The sequence below is a fragment of the Cotesia glomerata genome, unplaced genomic scaffold (genome assembly GCF_020080835.1).
Source record: "Cotesia glomerata isolate CgM1 unplaced genomic scaffold, MPM_Cglom_v2.3 scaffold_18, whole genome shotgun sequence".
Classification (NCBI taxonomy): Eukaryota; Metazoa; Arthropoda; class Insecta; order Hymenoptera; family Braconidae; genus Cotesia; species Cotesia glomerata.
The window spans coordinates 63,973-85,332 of record NW_025402219.1 but is presented as its reverse complement, the minus strand read 5'-3'; the positions used below and the strand labels follow the sequence as shown (position 1 = coordinate 85,332).

Here is a 21,360-nt window from a genome sequence, read left to right as displayed (position 1 = left end):
TTAATCGATAGGCAGTCGCCAGATGATCGATAACTTTTCGACTAGCATTTGAGCGCATCGATCTTCGGGCCTAGAGAGGGAGCAGGAGGGGGGTATTTTTGGGGTCGTTATATAGACGAGCCATGCATGGTGTCCTGGAGAAGTAGTAAAGTGTTGGAACGAGTAACATCAAGAAGTCCTCAAAAAGAAGGAAGCGAGTATCAACCATAGAGTTTCTTCAACCAAATTTTACACCAGGTATTGGACTTTGGTAATGATGAGCCTTGGGGCCATATACTCCGTCTCATCAATCACACTACTTCTCATTTTATTTATTCAAGTTTGGATAATTCAATTTGTTTAATAATTTTGCTTAATAATACTAATTATTTTAATCAATTTAATTTCAGTTAGCTTGTGAACAATTCCTCCTGGGGATTTTACACCCGGAGGAATGTTCTAGACCCTCCTGGGTTTAGGTCGTGAGTATCTAAATTGTTAATTCAGCTGGTTAATAATTATTAACATCTTAAGATTGGCTAAATTAAATTCATCTTTGGATTAATCAAATTTACTCACTTTCTGAACATCGAGAATTATTCCAATCAGCAACTCAATGACTGGTCAAGCTTTGGTACCCGAGGTCGAGCTTAGTACGCTGTAACGAACAACGGAGTCTATTTTGAGCGCGCAAATTCCTTGAGAATTTTGTGTGCAGTAAATTTACAATATTAACAACTGGACTATTATTATAAATTATAACGATTGAATTATCATTTATTAATATTATTTGTTACAAAAAAAAGTATTATTTATTTTCAATATAATTCTATGTGAGAATCGGCTACTGAGTTTCGACGCAATTGAGATCGAATTAACCCGTGGATAATTTTTCGTGAATTTATTTTATATTGAGACAAATTGTTTTATTAATTATTTATAAATCGAAAAATTCTCACGTGGTTATTTATATATTGAACTATGGAAGACTAAAAATTATTATTGGAAAATTAAGTATTGAGAAAATTGCGACGAAATTAGAAATTGAAATAACCGCGGATGATTTTCGGAATTTATTTTTACATCGATATAAAATTGTTGTTAATTAATTATCCAGTCGACAATAACAATAATAATAGTTGTCTAGTCGGAAATTTCAGGCGGTTGAATCTTATATTGAAATTGAAGCCTGTGAAAATTATAATAAGTAAAATTTAATACCATTATTCCGGTAGAAATTGTTATAAAACTATTTATTGTGTGGATTACGTCCGAGAAATTTAGTTAATTTTATAGAGAATATTCTGAGGATTATACAATGTACTGAGTATTAAACTCGTGGTAATTTTGAAATAAGTTTAGGCGTCGATTTTTAAGTCGGAAATTTTAAGTAGTAATTATTAATTGTGAAAATTGTTTACGATTTTAATCTCGAGCTAATGACTGAAGGAATTTTAGTGATAAAATCAACGTTGTAAATTTTTGGAGTTAATTTTGTAAAATTTTAATTAGTCAAAAGTAAAGTAGAGTCGGTGTGTGTGGAGAAGAGTGGGTTGTGAGTGGGTGAGTGCTACCAGCGTTCCTTCGCATACGATTAGTCTCTTTGCGAGGTGTTTCGCTGGCGTAGAAGCCGTTGTATAGACGCCAAGTGGGGTACAGCGGTAGTAAGGTAGAAACCACAGTATAGTCGCTCCATAAAAGGGTACTGTGGGATTAAGTAAATTTTTTTGTAAGCTCGCGGGAGGACATCGGTCTACGTTTAGTCACTGGGTCGACTACTTTCGTGAGCCGAATTAGAAGCCGTTGTATAGACGCCAAGTGGGGTACAGCGGTAGTAAGGTAGAAACCACGGTATAGTCGCTCCATAAGAGGGTACTGTGGGATTAAGTAAATTTTTTTGTAAGCTCGCGGGAGGACATCGGTCTACGTTTAGTCACTGGGTCGACTACTTTCGTGAGCCGAATTAGAAGCCGTTGTATAGACGCCAAGTGGGGTACAGCGGTAGTAAGGTAGCAACCACAGTATAGTCGCTCCATAAGAGGGTACTGTGGGATTAAGTAAATTTTTTTGTAAGCTCACGGGAGGACATCGGTCTACGTTTAGTCACTGGGTCGACTACTTTCGTGAGCCGAGTTAACGAGCCTTTGCATACGATTAGTCTCTTTGCGGGGTGACAAAGCGGTAGCGTGGAGTTGAGGAGAGTAGTAATAAGTTGTAGCATTAAGTGAGTTAGTTGTAAGTGAGTGTGTGTACGTGCAAGCGCACGAGTTGTTAAATTCTTTTGTTAATAAATTTTGGTACCGTTGTTAAATAAAAATTTATTCATTTTCAGAACCACCTTCCCCCAACTCTCTCTTCCCTGTAGATTAATAGAATCAGCTCTGGTTTCCGGTTCCAGGAACCGAGAAAATAATCCTGGTGGCGCCCTGGTAAATCTTAGAGTCAATTGTTGAATATATTGTTGTTGTTAAATTTTACTAAGGGCCAAATGAGCGGGAATTAAACCACCCGTTACAAACTTCCTGTCAAATAGGTAAAATTTTGCCTCTTGTAGGGCTATTACTCAGTGTCCAGGGCATGGATCGATGAAATATAGATCTAGAAATTTTTTGTAGAGTCTACTCTATGATTTCCATGAGTTTTGTTCCTTACTCTCCAGTGGACACCAAGAATGGAATTTTTTAAATTCAAATTTTAGTCGTTAGTCAAAAAACGCCTTCTATGGGGCTGTTACTAGGTGTCTATGAGGTTGATCGATCGATTGTGGGCCTGGAAATCTTGTGTAGTGTGTACTCTATGATTTCCAAAAGTTTCCTTTCTTAATCTCCATTGGACACCAAGGACTGAATTTTTTAGTGACAAATTTTTGACAAATAAGTCGAAAAACGCCTTCTATGGGACTGTTACTCGGTATCCATGGGGTTGATTGATCGATTATAGAACTGGAAATCTTTTGTATAGTGTACTCTGTGATTTCCACGAGTTTTCTTTCTTAATCTCCAGTGGACACCGAGAATGGAATTTTTTAAAGTAAAATTTTAGTCAAAAAACGCCTTTTATGGGGCTGTTACTCGGTGTCCATGGGGTTGATTTATCGATTATGGGTCTAGAAATCTTCTGTATAGTGTACCCTATGAATTCCATGAGTTTCCTTTTTCTTAATCTCCAAATATATTATTTATACTACGGATATATGTACATATTTTCTCTGGATATGTTAAAAAATTCTTTACGCAAGACATTGAAAACAAGAATTTTATTTTATTTTTTTGACACAATTAAGGTAAAAGACCCAGTTATTGACACTGGCATAGTTGATTGACACTTGCAATTTTATTTTAATTAAAGAAATAAAATGTTCTTTAAAATCAATTATCTAAAAATTTATAATTTAACAATTATATTAATTTATTTGTTAGAGTCGATTTGTTTTATTTAATTAAATAGTATATTACACACCTAGTGAAGTAAAATAAGAAATGTCTCAGATCACATGTAATCTTTCTTATTTACTTCCCGTGGAGTATATACTATTTTTTTGCTCGACGAAGGCAGAAAGGGGCAACTTCATTTAGCGCAGCGGGCCGAAAGTTGACGCTTTCTGCCCGTCGAGTAAAAAAAATCTTTTATAGGGTAGAAAAGAATAAAAAAAACTTCCAGCGAATTGGAAAGGGGACGACGGAGTCACAAGTGGTCAAAATAATTAAATAAAGTTGATTATTTATCACAATAATATTTATCAGGTGCTAGTGAATACAAATATTAAATAAAACAATATATAAATTAAATAAAATAATCTTCTGCCATCTATTCAAATTAACTTTTTTTTGTCAAGGCATAAGAAATCTATGCCATAGGGATTGTAAGTTATCAGAATTATAGGCAATCGGATTTCAGTGTAATCGGAATTATATCCAATAAAATTTCTAGGCAATCAGATTCTAAGTAATCGGGATTCTAGGTAATCGGTAATCTACTCCATTGGAATTCTACGTCATTGATAATTTGGGTAATCCCATTCTGGGTTATGGAAATCTAGGTAATCGGGATCTAAGTCACCGGTAATCTAACTCATTGGTTTACAGGTAATAGACGTCTTCCCAATTATCGGAGTAATCATTGATACTGACATCTATGCGTGGGAATAAGTATTACTTTTTTAAGATTCACAAATTACCGACTGTTACATTGAAGAATAACTGTCCTTGCTCTTTATCATCAGATCCACCGTGACTGCAGACGGCGTTTCTAAAATCCTGCATGGTTAGCTAAGAGGGGACAAAATTGTATGTGGGCTCTAATAAATGATTTGTTAAATATTAACAAATATTTTTAACTATAAACAAATCCTTCTATCAGTGCGTATTCCGTAAGCTAGGTTTTTTAATATGAAATGCTCTCTGATGTTGGGTGTCATAAGTCATATAGTGATAATTTTTATTTATAATTCGACCATCGATTTATGTAGTGAAAATATATCCAGATTATTTTTTTTTATAGCATTGTATAGGACCTAAAACTTACAAAATACAATAATTAGTAATTATTTAAAATAAAAATGCTGATATTAAAAGGTGTATAATAAAAAATTCACCACATATGAAGCTATATTAATGTTGAATTGTCTATATCATCAATAACATGAGTTATTTATAATTTGATAAATTTTTTTTAAAATAAACATTCCCTGTTTAAAATTTCCAATAGGATCCCATCAAAAGCGACAAAAGCCACTTAGAAACCCATAAATTTTATTGGTTTTTAAGTGGCTTTTGTCGCTTTTGATGGGATCTTACTGGAGATTTTCAACAGGGTTGTCACATTAATAACTACTTCAATAATAATAATATTATAATAGTAATATAACGCGTTTCAGATGCCATAAAGGTATATACCCGCAAAAGGTACCAGTGAAAAGCCATATGGGCGTATAATAAAAATTCTGTTTTTTTCTTTAAGTCCAAAAAAAATTTTTAGTTTAGAAAAAAAATTTTTTTTGTATTTTTGCACATTGCATAAATAAATACGTTGGTTACCAAAAAAAAATTTTTTCATAGGCCCTTATTGCATCCGAAGTGGGTCCTGGGAACCATAAGGGCGTATAAAAAAAAATTTTTTTTTCAGAAATCAACATATTTTTTAATATAACGTGCAGAATTGCAAAAAAAAATTTTATCCGAACAACAAATTTTTTTTGGAGCTAGAGAAAAAAACAGATTTTTTTTTATTATATGCCCTTATGGTTCCCGGGTGCCATAAGGATATATAATTTTTATACTCCCTTATGAAATTTTTAACGCGATAAAATTTTACTATGGTATACATTTTTAACAGTTATCTATTTATGTGAGAAAAATTTGTTTTAGAAAAAATTTATTATGGAAGTAATAACTGATGTTATGGTAGTGATATAAAAGACAACATTCTTATAGTTTCACTCATGTAGCACTGCACCAATAGATAAATTGATAATTTAATGTCGATATATTATTCAACATTAAATTAAATTTATTCAAGTTGCGATTCACCTGTAGATTAATCGAATCTTAATATTAATGAAACTAAAATTAACAATTATAAGAAATTTTTTAATAAATTTATACCAATAAAATTATTATGAAAAAAATTTAATAAAAAAATTTCACATGTAAAAATTAACAAAAAATTATTAGTGAAAATTTTTAGAAGCATTTTTTTAGTGTGATTTATTTGTTATAAAAATTGCAAAAATTGTTAACTAACTTCAGCATCATTGATATTAGCTTCAAAGTAACTATAATAACTAATGATTTGCCTACTACGCGTAGGACTGATGGATATTCATGATATTTTTATCTTAATTATTAACGTCCAAAGTGATAAATATAATTTTCATTTAACAATTTTGTTTGTTATTATTATTATTATCATCATCATTATTATTATCTAAGTCTGATTGAACATCCGGGGCTCTGGCGTGAACCGCATAAATCTCCGTAGCTCTAGTGTTAGCCGCGTGAATCTGCGTGGCTCTAGCGTTAGCCGCGTGAATCTGCGTAGCTCTAGCGTTAGCCGCGTGAATCGGTGGGGCTCTGGCGTGAACCGCGTGAATCTATTTAGCTCTAGCGTGAGCCGCACAACTCCAGCGTGAATGAAGTATTTACAGCAGCAAGCGAATAAATAATTAAATCGAATACCATTTATCAACAATGGCAAGTTCCATGAGTGAGTATTTTTTTAAAAAACAAATGTTTAACAGTTATGACGAGTTGAACACACTTGTGATGCGTTACGAAAAATATGAAAAACAAAAACTTTTCAATCGAAATCGTATACCATTACGTGAAGACGACGAAAACAGTGAAGAAAATAGAAACAGGTTAATTTATAAAACAATAAGATATGAATGCAAATTCGGTAAAAATTATCACGGAAGTGAAGCTGAAGTTCGTCAAACTAAGTATGTTCAGTTAAGTTAATATTTTAAAATTATCGATTGAAAAGAATTGAAAAGCTGTCGCTCTATGCATACTGTATATCTATAGATACAAACAAAAGAATTGAAATTTTTGAAAACAATTCAAATTTTATGATTTTTAATCCTTTTCAATCAATATTTATGAACAGTTATCTGTTTTTCACGATGATTTATAAGACCAAATTAATAACTGTTTGTTTTTTTAGCTCTTTCAAGCGTAACTGTCCATTTTTTATTCAAATTAATAAACCTCTGAATGCGCAGGTACTTCGGATTAGCACTTTAAATCTTGCACATAATCATCCAGGGACTGAGGTATCAATTAATTTAATTAATGATAAAATTGTATTTTTTTTTTGCAATAGTTGTAAAATTTTTACATTTGATGTAGGAATATAACAAGCATATACCAGAAAACATATATAACAGAATAAATAAAAAGTTACTATGGAAAATTTACTTGTTATGTCGTAATAACTATAATGCTTTGGGTTGCATCTGGCAGGTGACACTACTTGTCAGATAAACCATGATTTAAATGTGTTAATTAGTTACATTTATAATTTAAATTTATATTTATATTTTAAATAGATTCAGAATTCCTAGTTGATTTAATATTTGATTTAATTGCTGAGTTTGGTCGTTGAGTGCACACGTGTCTTCGAAAGAGAAACTTTAATGTCGAGAAAATAATACAAAGGAATATGGTATTAGGTTCTGAAAAACCATAAAATCTTTGAGTAAACACAGAACGTGTCCTTGCCACATGACAACTTCAAGTCCTTAAAAGAAAAGCCATAAAAGACACGTGTGGAAACTCAACGGTCTCTTGTTCTCTAAAAAACAAGGCACTACAACTGAATTTAACAACAAAATAAATAAATAATAATTTATTTATCCACTTTATTTTAAGTAACTAAATAACATAAATAAATGAGTATTTAGACGCTACAACATGTGTATGTATGTATGGATTTAATGTCACAATGGTTTTAGACAAATTTAATTACATATTGGAATAATTGAATAGTAAATGGTATTAAATTGAATTTAGAAATGATTAGCAAATATTAAAGTAAATTCCGCATCTGATATAATTTATTGAGCAGATAATACCTTAAAAGCCTTTTAAAATTATAACACGTTAATTGATTCTAATGAATATATGTTAATTAAATAATAATAAATAATAGATAAGGATAATCATTGTTAACAACGATCTGATATTATATTATTATTACTGTCTGTACCTCGACCAGGTTTTCTGCGGTTTTCCTAGGTCGCTGTGCTGAATTTAAAGCCAGGTAAATACAGGTACATGAATATGTAAGCCGGCCGCAGCCGCAATTAATAAGTGTTATACATAAATAAGTTTATATAAGTACATGTAAGATAGTATATTACGCACTATGTATAAGAGTAGTTCTAGCAATAGTATAGGTGTATACGTGTAACCATAGTGGGGGAACGTGAAGCTGAGCAGTCAGAGTTGAGACTTTGTGACTTCACTTCTCCCCGAGAGCTGTAACTATTCACTCCATCTCTCCGATTTCTAAATAAACATCAACATTAAATTCAATTGAACTCTTATCATTTTAAATCATACCTTGCCACACAATCTCAATCAGTCATTTTTAAGTATATTTCAAATTAAATTATAAAATAAAATCCCGCGTGACAATAAACAACCCACTTGTCCACGAGGTGTCATCATCGGCGAATCTAGTAACCTCGCAGAACATAACATACTTCTTACTAGAAACTTAATTTGTGCTCTAATGGTATTGCGTTCTACATTACCATTGAAAATATTTGATTTAAATTAAAGGTGTTCGTCAAATATGTCATCAGAAAAAAATTATGATTCGTTTAAATAAAAAATCATTGACCATTATTTAACAGAATAAAAACTAAAAGAATATAAGTAACTTGAAAAGGTTCTTAGAGCCAATATTTAATTTTTCATTCAAAAAATATGAAACAACTTTTATTCTGATTCATATATAGTTTTTAGTTTTTACTAATTAACTTTGCTTTAAGTTAAAAAATAAATTTTTAAATATACCTACCGTAAAATAAACCATTTAACAAAATTTCTTAACACTTGAAAATATAAACCAATAATAACTTATTATCCTGAAAAATTCAAATAAAAGTATTCCTGTTAATAAAAATAAGGAGAATTCACATTAAGAAATATAGAATATAGAAACAATTTAGACACAACGAGCTGAATTTTTAGTGTGTTATTAATCGAAATTAATTCTGTATGAAATAACAAACATAAAATTGTTTTTTTGGCAAAGGTTTTGAAAAATTACTTTTAAAAAATAGGACTCTCAACGTGTAATAAATAGTTAATATTAGCCGAATATATTTATTTTTTATAATCTCATCTAACACATGAAATATAAGGAAACGAAAAACTTTCATCTGTATAAATCATTTCTCACAGATTATTTTAAGATAAAAAAAAAAAAAAGATTCAAAGTCCGGTTTTCAATAATTAATTGCTCAAATTTTTTTTTTCGATTTTTTTTTCACATGCCCAAGCGGCACAAATTTTTTTTTTTGCATGTTTTGATAATTTAAGTTGAGGATTATTTATTTCTAATTTTTTGTTGAGTAAAATCTATTAGAAAGTTAACATTTTTTTTGTTACGCTTGGGTATAATTAATGTCATTTGATATTAATGACTCATTAAAAATTTAGGTTTCCACTGTATTGTTTAAAAATTTGATCTATCTTAATTTCAATCCTCCTTACTTTTAATATTAATTTTGAATTTGAATTTTCCCGGGTAAAAGAAAAAGATGGCGGTTGCGTCCGAGAGTGATCGCTTGATGTGACATACTGTTGTGTCACTTCATTATTTACAACGAGCAAACGACGTTGTATATTTTTTGTCTGGTGTAACATAACAAAAAATCATGCAATGTTATTATAAGGTTATTTGTCGTGAAAATTAAAAATATATGTTACGGTGGATTTTATAATTATTATATACAATTACATATACAATTACGTCCTCAATAAAATTTATGCAAATAATTGTAAAAAACAAATCATATTGATTATTAAAAGAAAATTTCCAGCTGAAATCCAAATAAAAGCTTCCATTCACGCTAAAGTCCATCAGATAAAAGCTCACAGTTCAGATAATATTATATTCACGCTAAATGTCTACTCCAAATTATCTTAGATTATAACTCACGCTAAGTACCCGCTAAATACACGCTAGTGTCCGATTATCCTCAGCCATAAAAATTGACACCTCATAGACAAAAAATTAAAGTCTAACTGATTAAAGAAAATAATCTACCAGCTGATTGTAAATATAGTCAAAATTTACATTTTGACTGAATGTAATGGAATTTAACGAGAGATAATATACGGAAAATGACTAAAATAACAAAAAATGATATGATATTTTTCATAAAAGTCGCATATGTTCCGTCAATTCTAAAAATTATTAATTTGAGGTAACCTGTATCTTTAGTAATAAAATTAGAGATGATGAATAAATCAACAAGCCTAAATTTATAATTAACTTAAAGATTGTATTAAGTGAAAACTATAAAAATGTTCAAAATTGAATCATACATTACACCCATAATTTTAAATTATGTTGGTAAATTTATTAAAAATTTCAAACCAGAACAATCTCAGGTATTGACAGTTTTTTTTTTTTTATTTATTATTTTTATACACATTTTATTATACTGATTTCTATTTGAAATATTTTTAAAGGTTTCTCTTTGGGGCGGAGATGCAACATTTCAAAATTTGGATTTGAAACTGAATGTTTTAAATGATGAGTTGAAATTACCATTTAGATTTGTCAGTGGACACATACATGAACTGTCAATTCATGTACCATGGGTAAAAATAGCTTCAGAACCAATAGTTGTAACCATCAACACCATTGAATGTATATTAAAAATGAGAGATGAGTCTGAAGTTAATAATGATAGTAATTTACAACAAAAAATGAACTATGAAACATTGCAGTATGTATAACTTTTTAGTTCATAAGCTAATTTATTTTGTTTATAAGTTTAATGAGTTTTTTCTTTTATTTTTTTAGAGAAGAAACACCATCTAGTTATATAAAAACAATTGTCACCAAAGTCGTTAACAATATAACAATAAATTGCAACAATTTAATTCTAAAATTTGTCGAAGAAGATATTGTTCTAAGTGTTAACATACGATTTTTTGGAGTGCAAACCGTAAATAATGAATGGAAGCCATCCTTTACTGACGTCAATACAACTGATATGATATTACGAAAGTTAATAACAATCGAGGATTTAACTCTCTGCCTAGACCGTATGGATGCTTCTGGTAAAATAGAAATTTATCAAGATCCAGTAGTTTATCGGTGCTCAATGATGATTCGTTGGTTAATAAATTATCAAAAAGCAAAAAGTGATTTAACAGAACGCGAATCAATCACTAGATTTGATATACACTGTAAAAAAATAGAATTTAGTATGACGGAACATCAATTACCAATGATTATGAGGTTAGTCACTTTGATTCTTAATTCACTGCAATCTAAATTGAACTCCAAAGATCGAATGTCATTAAAAAGTTCCGATGGAATAGATCAAATTTCTGTAAGTAGTGATGATAATTTATTTGTGGGGAATTCAAATTCATCAGCTGTAGTCAGACCAGTTAATGATATTAGCTGGGGTTCATGGGCATGGCAAACAGTTACATCAATAGTTCCTGATTGGAGCAATGATTTATCTTTAAATAAATTATTAGACAATAGTATTCAAGTATTTGATTTTGGGATTTATGTTGACGAAACGGTTTTTACATTTAAAGTTACTGAAATAAGTCAAGAAGTTTATTCACGAAAAAACATAAAAGTTAAATATCGACCGTGCATTTCATTACAATTTTCAACCATGTCAGCATCTCTTTTAGTTTATGATATTAATTTTACAACAATACAAATAAAATTGGGAGGTGTAGGACTTTATCCACAAGGAAGTTGTACCTGTGGGTTCTCCGAAGTTAAAAATAACGTTGATCCCACATTTTATTTAACTGCCGGATCTTTTCAAACAGACTATTGCACAAGTTCACTTTTTGATATAAATGCTGAAGAAAATAATGGACTGACTAAAAATTACAAAGAAATTATTTCTAAAACTCTAGTATCTAAATTTTTTAATGATAATTTTGAAAAATCTCCAGCTTTAATAATAAACTTTATTCATTTTATTGAAATACCTGAAGAAACACCAAGAAAGGAATTGTTTAAATTCAACAGGAATTTTGAATTTAGCAATTTTAAAGAGACTAAAATAATGCGATACTATATTGGTAATTTAAAATTTAAAATATGCTCTGGTATTATTCATCGTATATCTGCGATCGCTGATTTGATTGAAAGTGATTTTTTGGCTTGTTTTAACGATAGAAATAATGGTTTATTGATCGAACCTTTATCAACAACTATTGAAGAATTTGACGCACTGAGTGAATACGTTGCGAGTGAAAAACTAGAATTAATAATTAATCAGCTGACAGTTCAAATATTTTTGGCTAATCATAATGAAATTCGTAAAAATAATGGAGATAATATTAAAAATTTCAAATTTTTATTAGATTATCCTCGTTTAATATTTGAAATAGACAAAGTTGAGTTGACTACGGTTTCACCGATCTATCCGTTGCGGGTAGTGTTGTGTGCATGTACACAAATTCAAATTCCCAAAGAAATGTTAAATAGTTGTTACAAAACATATGAATTAAATGTATGTAATTTAAAATCTAAATTATATCTATCAGAAAACAATCACATGATATTTCTAACTCCATTTGGTTGTAAATTATCCGCAAAATCGTTAATTTATCCACAATATTGGAGCGGGCATAGTGATATAATTCAAGCATCAACTGATTTAACGATTGAAAATTTAACAATAACTGCTACTAAAGTTAAATTTCTTATTATCTATACAATTTTATCGTCTATTTCTTTAAAAATTAATACTAATATCGCAACATTTATATCACTCTTTCATGAGGCATGCAATGAAACAAATCAGGTTTACTTAGAATTAACAATTGATCGAATAAATTATTTAAATTCTCAGTTTTTAATGTTTGTATCAACAAAATTAAATGTTGGACCTGTAAAAATTTTTGTATTAAATGATATTACCCAAGCGTTCATTATGTCAGGCCCGGAAAACCAAAACGAAAACAACAAAAATCAAGATTTATTTTATTTATTCACACAACTTCCACGCTATTGGGACAATGAAGTTGATAATTTAATAATTAAATTTCATTTCTATGAAACAAAAATCATTTTAGATCCACTTTTATTTGACTGGCTGGACTACAATTGTCATTTCAACGATTCTAACAACTCACTTCTTCTGTTGGACAATTATGCGATAGATGAAACATCGTCAGACAACAGTACAAGAAAAAAATTTCCAAGTTTGCATGAAAACGTCCACAGTTTATCGGAAGGAGAGTACCGATTTAATGCCTTCAATTGGATAAAGGATAATTATAAAAATGATAATCAAAAAGAAACTGCTATAAATAATGAAAAGAGTCAGTCATCATCATCTTCGGTATTTACACAAATTATCCTAAATTATTATTCTCAATGGCGACGGTTGATTTTTAACATCACTATCGACAATTGTATGATTTATCAACCAACGTTGACTATTAATTGTCTTGGAGTTAATGGAATTGAAGAAGCTAAAGAACAAGCACTGAGTTCCAATGATGCTCTTAAATTATTTGTGATAAATACATCAAAATTAAATATTCAATCGGCTAGTTGGAATGACCAATACTGCTCAGAAGTAAATTTATACAAAATTTTAAATATAAATGATGCCGAATTGAAAAATTTTCCTTGGACTTTGGATTTTATGAGATTTAATTGTTATACTTTGATAAATAAAAAAGTTAACAACTTTTTAAATATCGATTATTTTAATGCAACTATTGATTCTACATTAAAATCTGATGTTGGTGAGAATCATGATAATTTAAACTCACTAGGATTTTGTATTTACATAAATACATCTCCAATTTTATTTTCATTAACTAAAAAACAATTAGAATTAGTTGATGATCTATTGAATAAAAATTTGAAATTAATTAATAAAATATTAAATACACCATCGAATACAAATAATTCATCGAATTTTAAATTTTACAATGAAAATTTAAATTTTTCAGTTAAAAATCCGTTGAGTCCCACCCAGATATTTTTTATGGAAACTGATACAATATCAACATCTGCATCGACATCTAAAAATGATTTAGAAATAGATTCAATTAATGGTGATAGTATTACCGCTTGGATTCAATGGACAATAACGAAAATGATAATTGAGTTATTTACTGATGACAACGATGAATCAATTAATGAAGACTATAACTACAAAGTAATGATTGAATTTGAGGACATTATAACATCATTAGACTGGCAAACAATTTATATTAAATTGAAGAATAAAATAACAAGTGCTAAAATTCTCCACTACAGAAAATTATTAAAAGAAGATGATAATTGTTGGAAACTTGGTGATTTTACAGGATTTATAATGTCAAGTAAAAGTGAAAATTTAGATAAAACATCTAATGAAAATGATTTCTTAAGTTTTACTTTAACAAAAGCCAAATCTAATAACGTTTATCACAAGTGGATGAGGTTTAAAAATAAATTTTCAAAGAACTGTATTTTCAACGAAGACAACGCTTTTGCAATGTCAAACTATATAACTGAAATCGTCATTGAAGTACAAATGTTAGAGATAATTTTACCGATTAATTTGATCCAAAAATTTAAGAGTTTCTTCAATTATCGTTTAAAAAAAAAAGAAAATAGCTGTATTATTGAGAATTCTGATAATCATAAATTTCCACTCGTGTATTTAGACTTCAAAGGAATTACTTTAATAGTTCCGATAGATTCGCCATACAACGAACGATACGATACTTTTGTATTAACTAACGACGGAATTTCTCTAATTCCACATGCTGAAAATCCAATATGCCGTATGATTCTACGTCCGGACATTTATGAACTTGCAGCGCAATCAAATATTCTAAATACTCCCAGCTCAATTTTAGAAGATCGTCAATATCAAATAAAAATAAATGGAATTAGTGTTTCAAGTACTAACTGGTTAAATTATCACGTTCAAGGAACAAAAAAGAAAACACCATTATTGTTTACAATGAACGAAAATCCTGCATTAGAATGGAATGAACTTGAAAATACTTCAATAGATAACAAATCAACAATCTGTCCATTAATAAATAGATTTGATCTTTGCTGTATAATCGCACCTTCAATGATTTTAAAGTCGAAAATAGTTGTGTGTGGAAACGCCGTAGAAATAACTTGTCTTACAGATATTGAGATTGTGATTAATTTAGATCAGATAAAATTATTAAACACCTTGTTTTATAAATTAAAACAGCTGGAAATAAAAGTTAACGAAGAAGACTCTGATAAGTGTAAAATAAATACTTATTATTGTCCCACAACTTTACCAACCGTTCAAGAGACCCGAAATGAATCAATCCAAGAATCTTATCGAGATTCTGTTAAGGATTCAGGGGTTGATGTCGATTCGTCTAGCATCGACAGGAGAATTTATATAAATACTAAAGATCAAAGAATAACAGAACCGTATGAAAATGTGATAAACTGTGGAAAGCTATCGATAGCTGTTTATAAAAACGATAAAGAAGATGGAGATAAATCAAACTTAAAAGTTCCATTAGTATTTATTGCCGTTTATCAACCAAATATTTATATTTCTCAACATAATCGTAGTCGGGTTGTTCGCATAAATTGTTTTGATATATCTCTTCTTTTTAGTGAAAAAGATTCAAAGGTTATGAGCTTACCAAATGTCGATTGCTACCAAAATGTGTTACTGCAAACTAAAAATGGTGATCCACATCCTACTACCGGGATACCACCATCCTTTTTAGTTATTAAATGGGAAAATAATGCAGAACATTGCAGTATTTTAACAGATATCGGCCGTCCTACTAAAATAAATGTATCATCATCGCTGATAGATCAAATCAATAATCTAAACCATGAATTAGTAAGTATTTTGGATTGGAAAAATCAAGAAGAATCAGAAAGCTCATCTTCATTTATAAATGATTTCCTGATGATAAAGAACAACAGTGACGTTATCGACGTATCCTTAACCACAAAACAGATTGTTGTAGCTGTGATAATTGATTTAGCAACTGAAATCACCAACAATATTTCGGAATTATCAGTAACGATATCAAGTCATATAAGAAAAATAAACGCGTCTGTTGACATTACTTCATTTATGATCACTACAAATATCAAAGGATGTCTGAAAGCATTTCTAAATCCACTATCTTGTAATTTTATTGCTAAAATAATACTAGAGTCTTGGCAAGACTTTGATGAATCTCCGCTAATAAGACTTCGAATTTACAGCAATTCAATAAGTATTGATTTAGGTCCAGAACAAGTTAAATTTATTGAAGAAGTATTGAATAAATTTGGACATTATTTTGAGAATTATAGTTCTGAAGACAGTGGTAAACAAAATTTAAACCAAATATCATCGACTGAACAGTATTATCAGGACGATTTAAGAGCTGGGGCTTTTCAATTTGCTGATGGAACTAATGATCAAGTACCGCTGCCTTATCAAGTTATTTTCTCGAATTATCCACAAAAAATAATGGCGTGGAAATATCCACAACCGAGAATTTTAACTCGCTTAAATCTAACTAGTATTCTATGGAACATAATTGATGATTTAGATATTGAATTGCATAAAATAAATTGCATTATTGAATACTGGAATGATAACTTGATGTCTTACCAACGTTTTATTCAATTTAATATGGCCGAGTCAGATAATTTAACATCGTTACTAAATAAATCACCAACAAGAGCAGTTTCTTGTCTTTGGAGAGCAGTTATTTGTTCGACCGACAAAACAATGGATTCAATAACACCCAGAGATTTGGCTGGATGTTTAAGAATTGATTCTTATTTTAATTCGTTGTATATTTCAACAGTTGAAGTTACTTTTAACATTAGTTATATAAAACTTTCTCTTTTCAATAATTTCAACAATCATAATTACAATATTTTACCATCTCCACTCGACAAATTCAAGTTAAATAACTTTGTTCCGTTGAATCAACGATTTGCTGACTTTACAGTGGAAAATAATTGTTTTATTCACAATAAATGGATTAATGGAGGAAGTTTAAGCAATTTTACTGGAAATCTAAGTATTAAAACTTTAGATTACGAATCAATGACAATGTATCAAGTACTTAAATCTTTAGAATTTAAAGCTCAATTAAATAAATTGAGTAATACTAAATTATTATTGACAGTAAGTGAAATGACATTCAGATTTGGACCTGAAGTTGCTCATACAGTGATCCTGTCGTTAGATCTCTGGAATTCAATCCTAAAAAATGATTCAAGTCCTAGAAACTGCAGTATTTTCAGTAAAATTATTCTGGCTAATGATTGTAATTTACCAATAAGAGTTTCTCAAGACAAAACAACCGATGATATTATTTTACAAAGTCGCGAATGTTACTTCTATTCATGGAGACTAAAATCTAACTCAAAGCTACGTGTTGCTGTTAAAATAGATCAAACTTGGATTTGGAGTGACTTATTTAAAATAAATAATAACAGCGATTACAATGTTATTGAAATAAACACAAACAGTAAAAATAAAGTTAAACTGCATTACAAAACTAAATTTATCATGTCCACTCAGAAAGTTATATTCTTCACAGGACAATTAGTTGTAAAAAATGAATTGAATGAAGACTTTGAATTGAAATTAATCCAATATAATTCAACAGATAATAAAATTCTTAAATCAGAATCTATTTTCACTTTATCAGGAAATTCTCCACCGCAGTCTTTTATAATCAACGACATAAGCAACGTTACTATGAGACTGAGATTTTTAAATCTAACAAGTGTCACATCTTGGACTGGAGACATTCCATTGAACGCGAATCCAAAATGTGATCAACCATGGCTTGTTAAATTACCTTTGAACAATAAAAATCAATTCTTAAGTATCTGGGTTCGTAATATACGTGAAAATCTATCGGGTGATATTAAAATTCTTGTTGTTTTAAGTCCACTGTATTTATTACAATCGTGGCTGGCGAATCTTGTGGACATTACTATTGAAACACCAGCACTCAACTCATCAATAAATTCAACTTTAACTGGTCGCGGTGAAGTACAACAAATTCATTGTCCAGGTACATTTGAACATATTCATTCATTGAAACTTATCTTCAGTGAAGAAAACTCAAATTTAAGTATTCCAATTTCGTACAACTCTGTTGATCAGCGGAGTTTCTTCAAAGTTTCTGAAAACGAAAAAATTGATGATATTTTGACTCGATTATCGGAAAACAAAAATGGTAAGAAAGATTTTTGGCCATCAGAGTTTGAGAATTACAACTGGATTCGTATAGCTCAATCCCAAAGTTACATTCAAATAAAATACCGCGACGCTGGTTTGATTTCTAGCACACTGTTAGTTGAAATACGTCCTTGGTGTTTTATTCTGAATACATATAGTAAAAATCTAAATTTAGTATCACCAGAAATAGATTTTATATGTGAAATTCCGAGCAATAGTATAACAACACCGCCAAAAATTTCTGCAATATTCCACATCGAAATAGAATCCTCAAACAGAAAATTTCAGTCGCCTCCACTTCAATTCGGAAATTCCGTATCTAATCGTGGATTTATCAAGCCACAAATCAACGGGTTGATCCCACTGGAAGGAAGCATAGAAATCTTTATCGACTATGGATCTACGATCGCTTGTTTGATAATCAACTCGCATACTATTGATAGCACAAGAATTATCAAAATAATGAGCAGTCACGTTGTTTGTAATCTGACGAGTTATTCTTTTAAACTAGCTTCCATTTGTGTTGACAAGAAGTGTTCATCCGTAGACTTTACTAGTAATTTAACAGAAATTCAATTGTATTTACCTCCGTATAAAAATGATGATATAGGGCTTCCAATTGAAAGCTGGTACAATTTAGGAAATATAAATTGTGAAGCTAATAATTTTAATTCATACATTTCACTGATGTTACAGGAATCAAATGATATTTACTGCTGGTCTTGTCCGATAAAACTCGAACAAACATTCGGAAGAAATAGTGTTTCAGTAATTAATGGAAATGAAACTATTCCAATAATTATTACATCTCAAAAAGACCATGACATTATTTATATCACAATTATTGAGGACACATTCCCGCAATTTACAATCACCAATTCTTGTTCATTTACGGTAATGATTGGGCATCCAAATGGAACTTTAGATTCATTGGAACTAGAATCTCCACCATTTAACAGGATATGCAATATAAGACCAGGAAACTCCTGTCATTATACGCTTAAGAAATTTGGAAGTTGGATTCCTGATAGTTCAATAGACAAAAAAATTTGTGCGCAACTGTGGTTGTGTATTCCGCTTGAACAAAAGGACCAAGATTTTAACAGAATTGATGTTGATAAATTGAAAAATAATTCTATTTCAATGAAATTGATTGAATATCCTACTGACTATCCTGTTAAATTTGATAAGTTTATATACCTGGACCGTTATGGACCTATTAAAATAGTTGTAACCAGCTGGGGACACACTATTTTTATAAACATTGAACCGAAATCTAATATTGAAGTATCTGTTCGTGACATAAGAAGCCGTTTAATCACAGAAAACGAAAAATCGAGTGATAATTCAAAATTTTCAGCTGTTAAAAATATCAAACCGTCATCAGTAAATAATTTTAATTATAATAATGATAATTTGAAGCTTGAAGATACAGAAAGTACCCATTTATCGACAGAAAATATTGTCAATAATTCAAATTTAGAAAATTTAGATACCGTTTTTACTCTCTATTTACACAAAGTTAATATTATAATTACTCAAGACGATAATAATGGAATTTCAAAGGAAGTCGCAGCCCTTTATTTAACACATACATTTATAACAATAACATCAAATGCTAAATCTCTCAATTTAAAAGCGATAGTTGGTGATTTACAGCTAGACAATCAATTATTTAATAACGGTGGTTACGATTTTCCGGTTGTACTTATCAACCAAAAACCAACAAATATGAATAAAATGATGGTAGATTTATCTAATAATTCCGAGTCCAGTGTATTAGGATTAAAAGACGAGTTTTTGTTTGTTTTAGAACTTTCTCTGGATAAAATGTTTGATAGAAATGCATTTAAAAATGTGTACATAAAAATATTACCAACGAATATTTACATTGAAGATAAATTCATTTCTCAATTATTGGATTATGTCTCAATAATAATCCAGCCTTATATTTTTACATCTTCTGATAATTTAAGGATAGAAATGAAGAAACATTTAAAGGATAAGTTAATTAAAGGAGTCAGAATTCCGACTAACGTTATAATGGATACAAAGATAATAAGTTCTCCTTTGAGACTGCAAAATTTAACAATTGAACCGGTTTCAATTCTTCTGAGCGTTCACACATCAGTGAGACTTTACATAGCTTTGGATCATTCTCCATTACATTTTGCTATTTTCGAAAGACACAATCTCATAACAACGCCTTATCGATTGGGTAATGCTCTGACGATGCATTACTTATCAGGTGCAATTTTCGGCGCAGGCTGGGTGGTTGGTTCATTAGAAATTCTTGGATCTCCAGGAAGTTTTGCTCAGGCGGTAGGATTAGGTCTAAAAGACTTTATATCTCTACCATTTCAGGGACTACTGCACGGTCCTTGGGGCTTTATTGTAGGAATCACTCATGGATCAGCCAGTCTCATGAAAAACGTCACCGCTGGCACTGTAAACTCAGTAACTAAATTAGCGTCTAGTGTTGCAAAAAATCTTGACCGCTTGACGCTCGACAATGAGCATTTGCAGCGACAAGAAGAATCAAGAAGATTAAAACCTCAGGGTATGACTCAGGGCTTCTATCAAGGTCTAACGAGCTTTGGAATTAGTATTTTAGCAGCTGTTGCTGGTCTAGCTCATCATCCTCTTCAGAATTATTTGTCAAACGACTCTACTACTCGAGGAATCGTCACTGGAGTTGGATTAGGGCTTGTTGGAGTGCTAACAAAACCTCTTAGTGGTGCTGCTGAGTTGGTAGCATTAACTGGCCAAGGATTACTTCAAGGTACTGGTTGGAATCCATTGCCTTCGCCAAAGCGTCATTTTGAAATTACTTCTAATGATTTGCATAATATGGAAAGTCGATTTTTATGGAAGCTTATGGATTATATCACAGAAAATCATGATGATATTTTGTATTTAGTCAATGCAGATTTCGTTGATTCTAATGAAGAACAACCGGTTGTATTAATTTTAACGAGAAAAAAATTAATTGTTATTAATATTGAGAATGATAATGTACAAAAAATGTTTTCTTTCAATGATTTTTATTGTTCGGAAGATAATACGCAAAATTCTAAATTGTTTAGATTAGTATTTTCAATAAATTCAAATACCAACAAGTCAAAAAATAACTCTTATTCTGATGAACAGAGAGAAATTAGCGATGAAATGAAAACAAGGGTAGAACAGTATATACTAAGTGGGGGATTACACAATTATTGTCATACTGGCGGTAATAATCCTGTAGTTTCATCCGAATTGAATGAGCATGGTGATAATTCTTTGTTATTTGTTATGGATTTTCATAAAAAAAATTATTTAATGAGCATTATTAAGTTGATAAAAAGACAAATTCAGCAGAAAGATTTTACGGTTTTATAAAAATAAATAAATAATTATTTAAGAGCATATGATTTAAAAACTTGATCTTAAAAATTATG

The 21,360-nt window shown here is 30.2% G+C and overlaps 1 protein-coding gene and 1 long non-coding RNA gene across 2 annotated transcripts; both read left to right on the top strand.

Moving 5' to 3' along the window:
- The first annotated feature begins 5,637 nt into the window (after window positions 1-5,637).
- LOC123273977 lies at window positions 5,638-8,015 on the top strand. Its single transcript, XR_006511420.1, has 2 exons — window positions 5,638-6,418; window positions 6,643-8,015. It is a non-coding gene; the product is annotated as an uncharacterized LOC123273977 (long non-coding RNA).
- Window positions 8,016-9,192: 1,177 nt separating this feature from the next.
- LOC123273968 (vacuolar protein sorting-associated protein 13B) lies at window positions 9,193-21,327 on the top strand. Its single transcript, XM_044741459.1, has 3 exons — window positions 9,193-10,106; window positions 10,188-10,447; window positions 10,525-21,327. Exons 1-3 carry the CDS (start codon window positions 10,020-10,022, stop codon window positions 21,299-21,301), a joined length of 11,124 nt encoding a protein of 3,707 aa, XP_044597394.1. The 5' UTR covers window positions 9,193-10,019; the 3' UTR covers window positions 21,302-21,327.
- The last annotated feature ends 33 nt before the right edge of the window (window positions 21,328-21,360 follow it).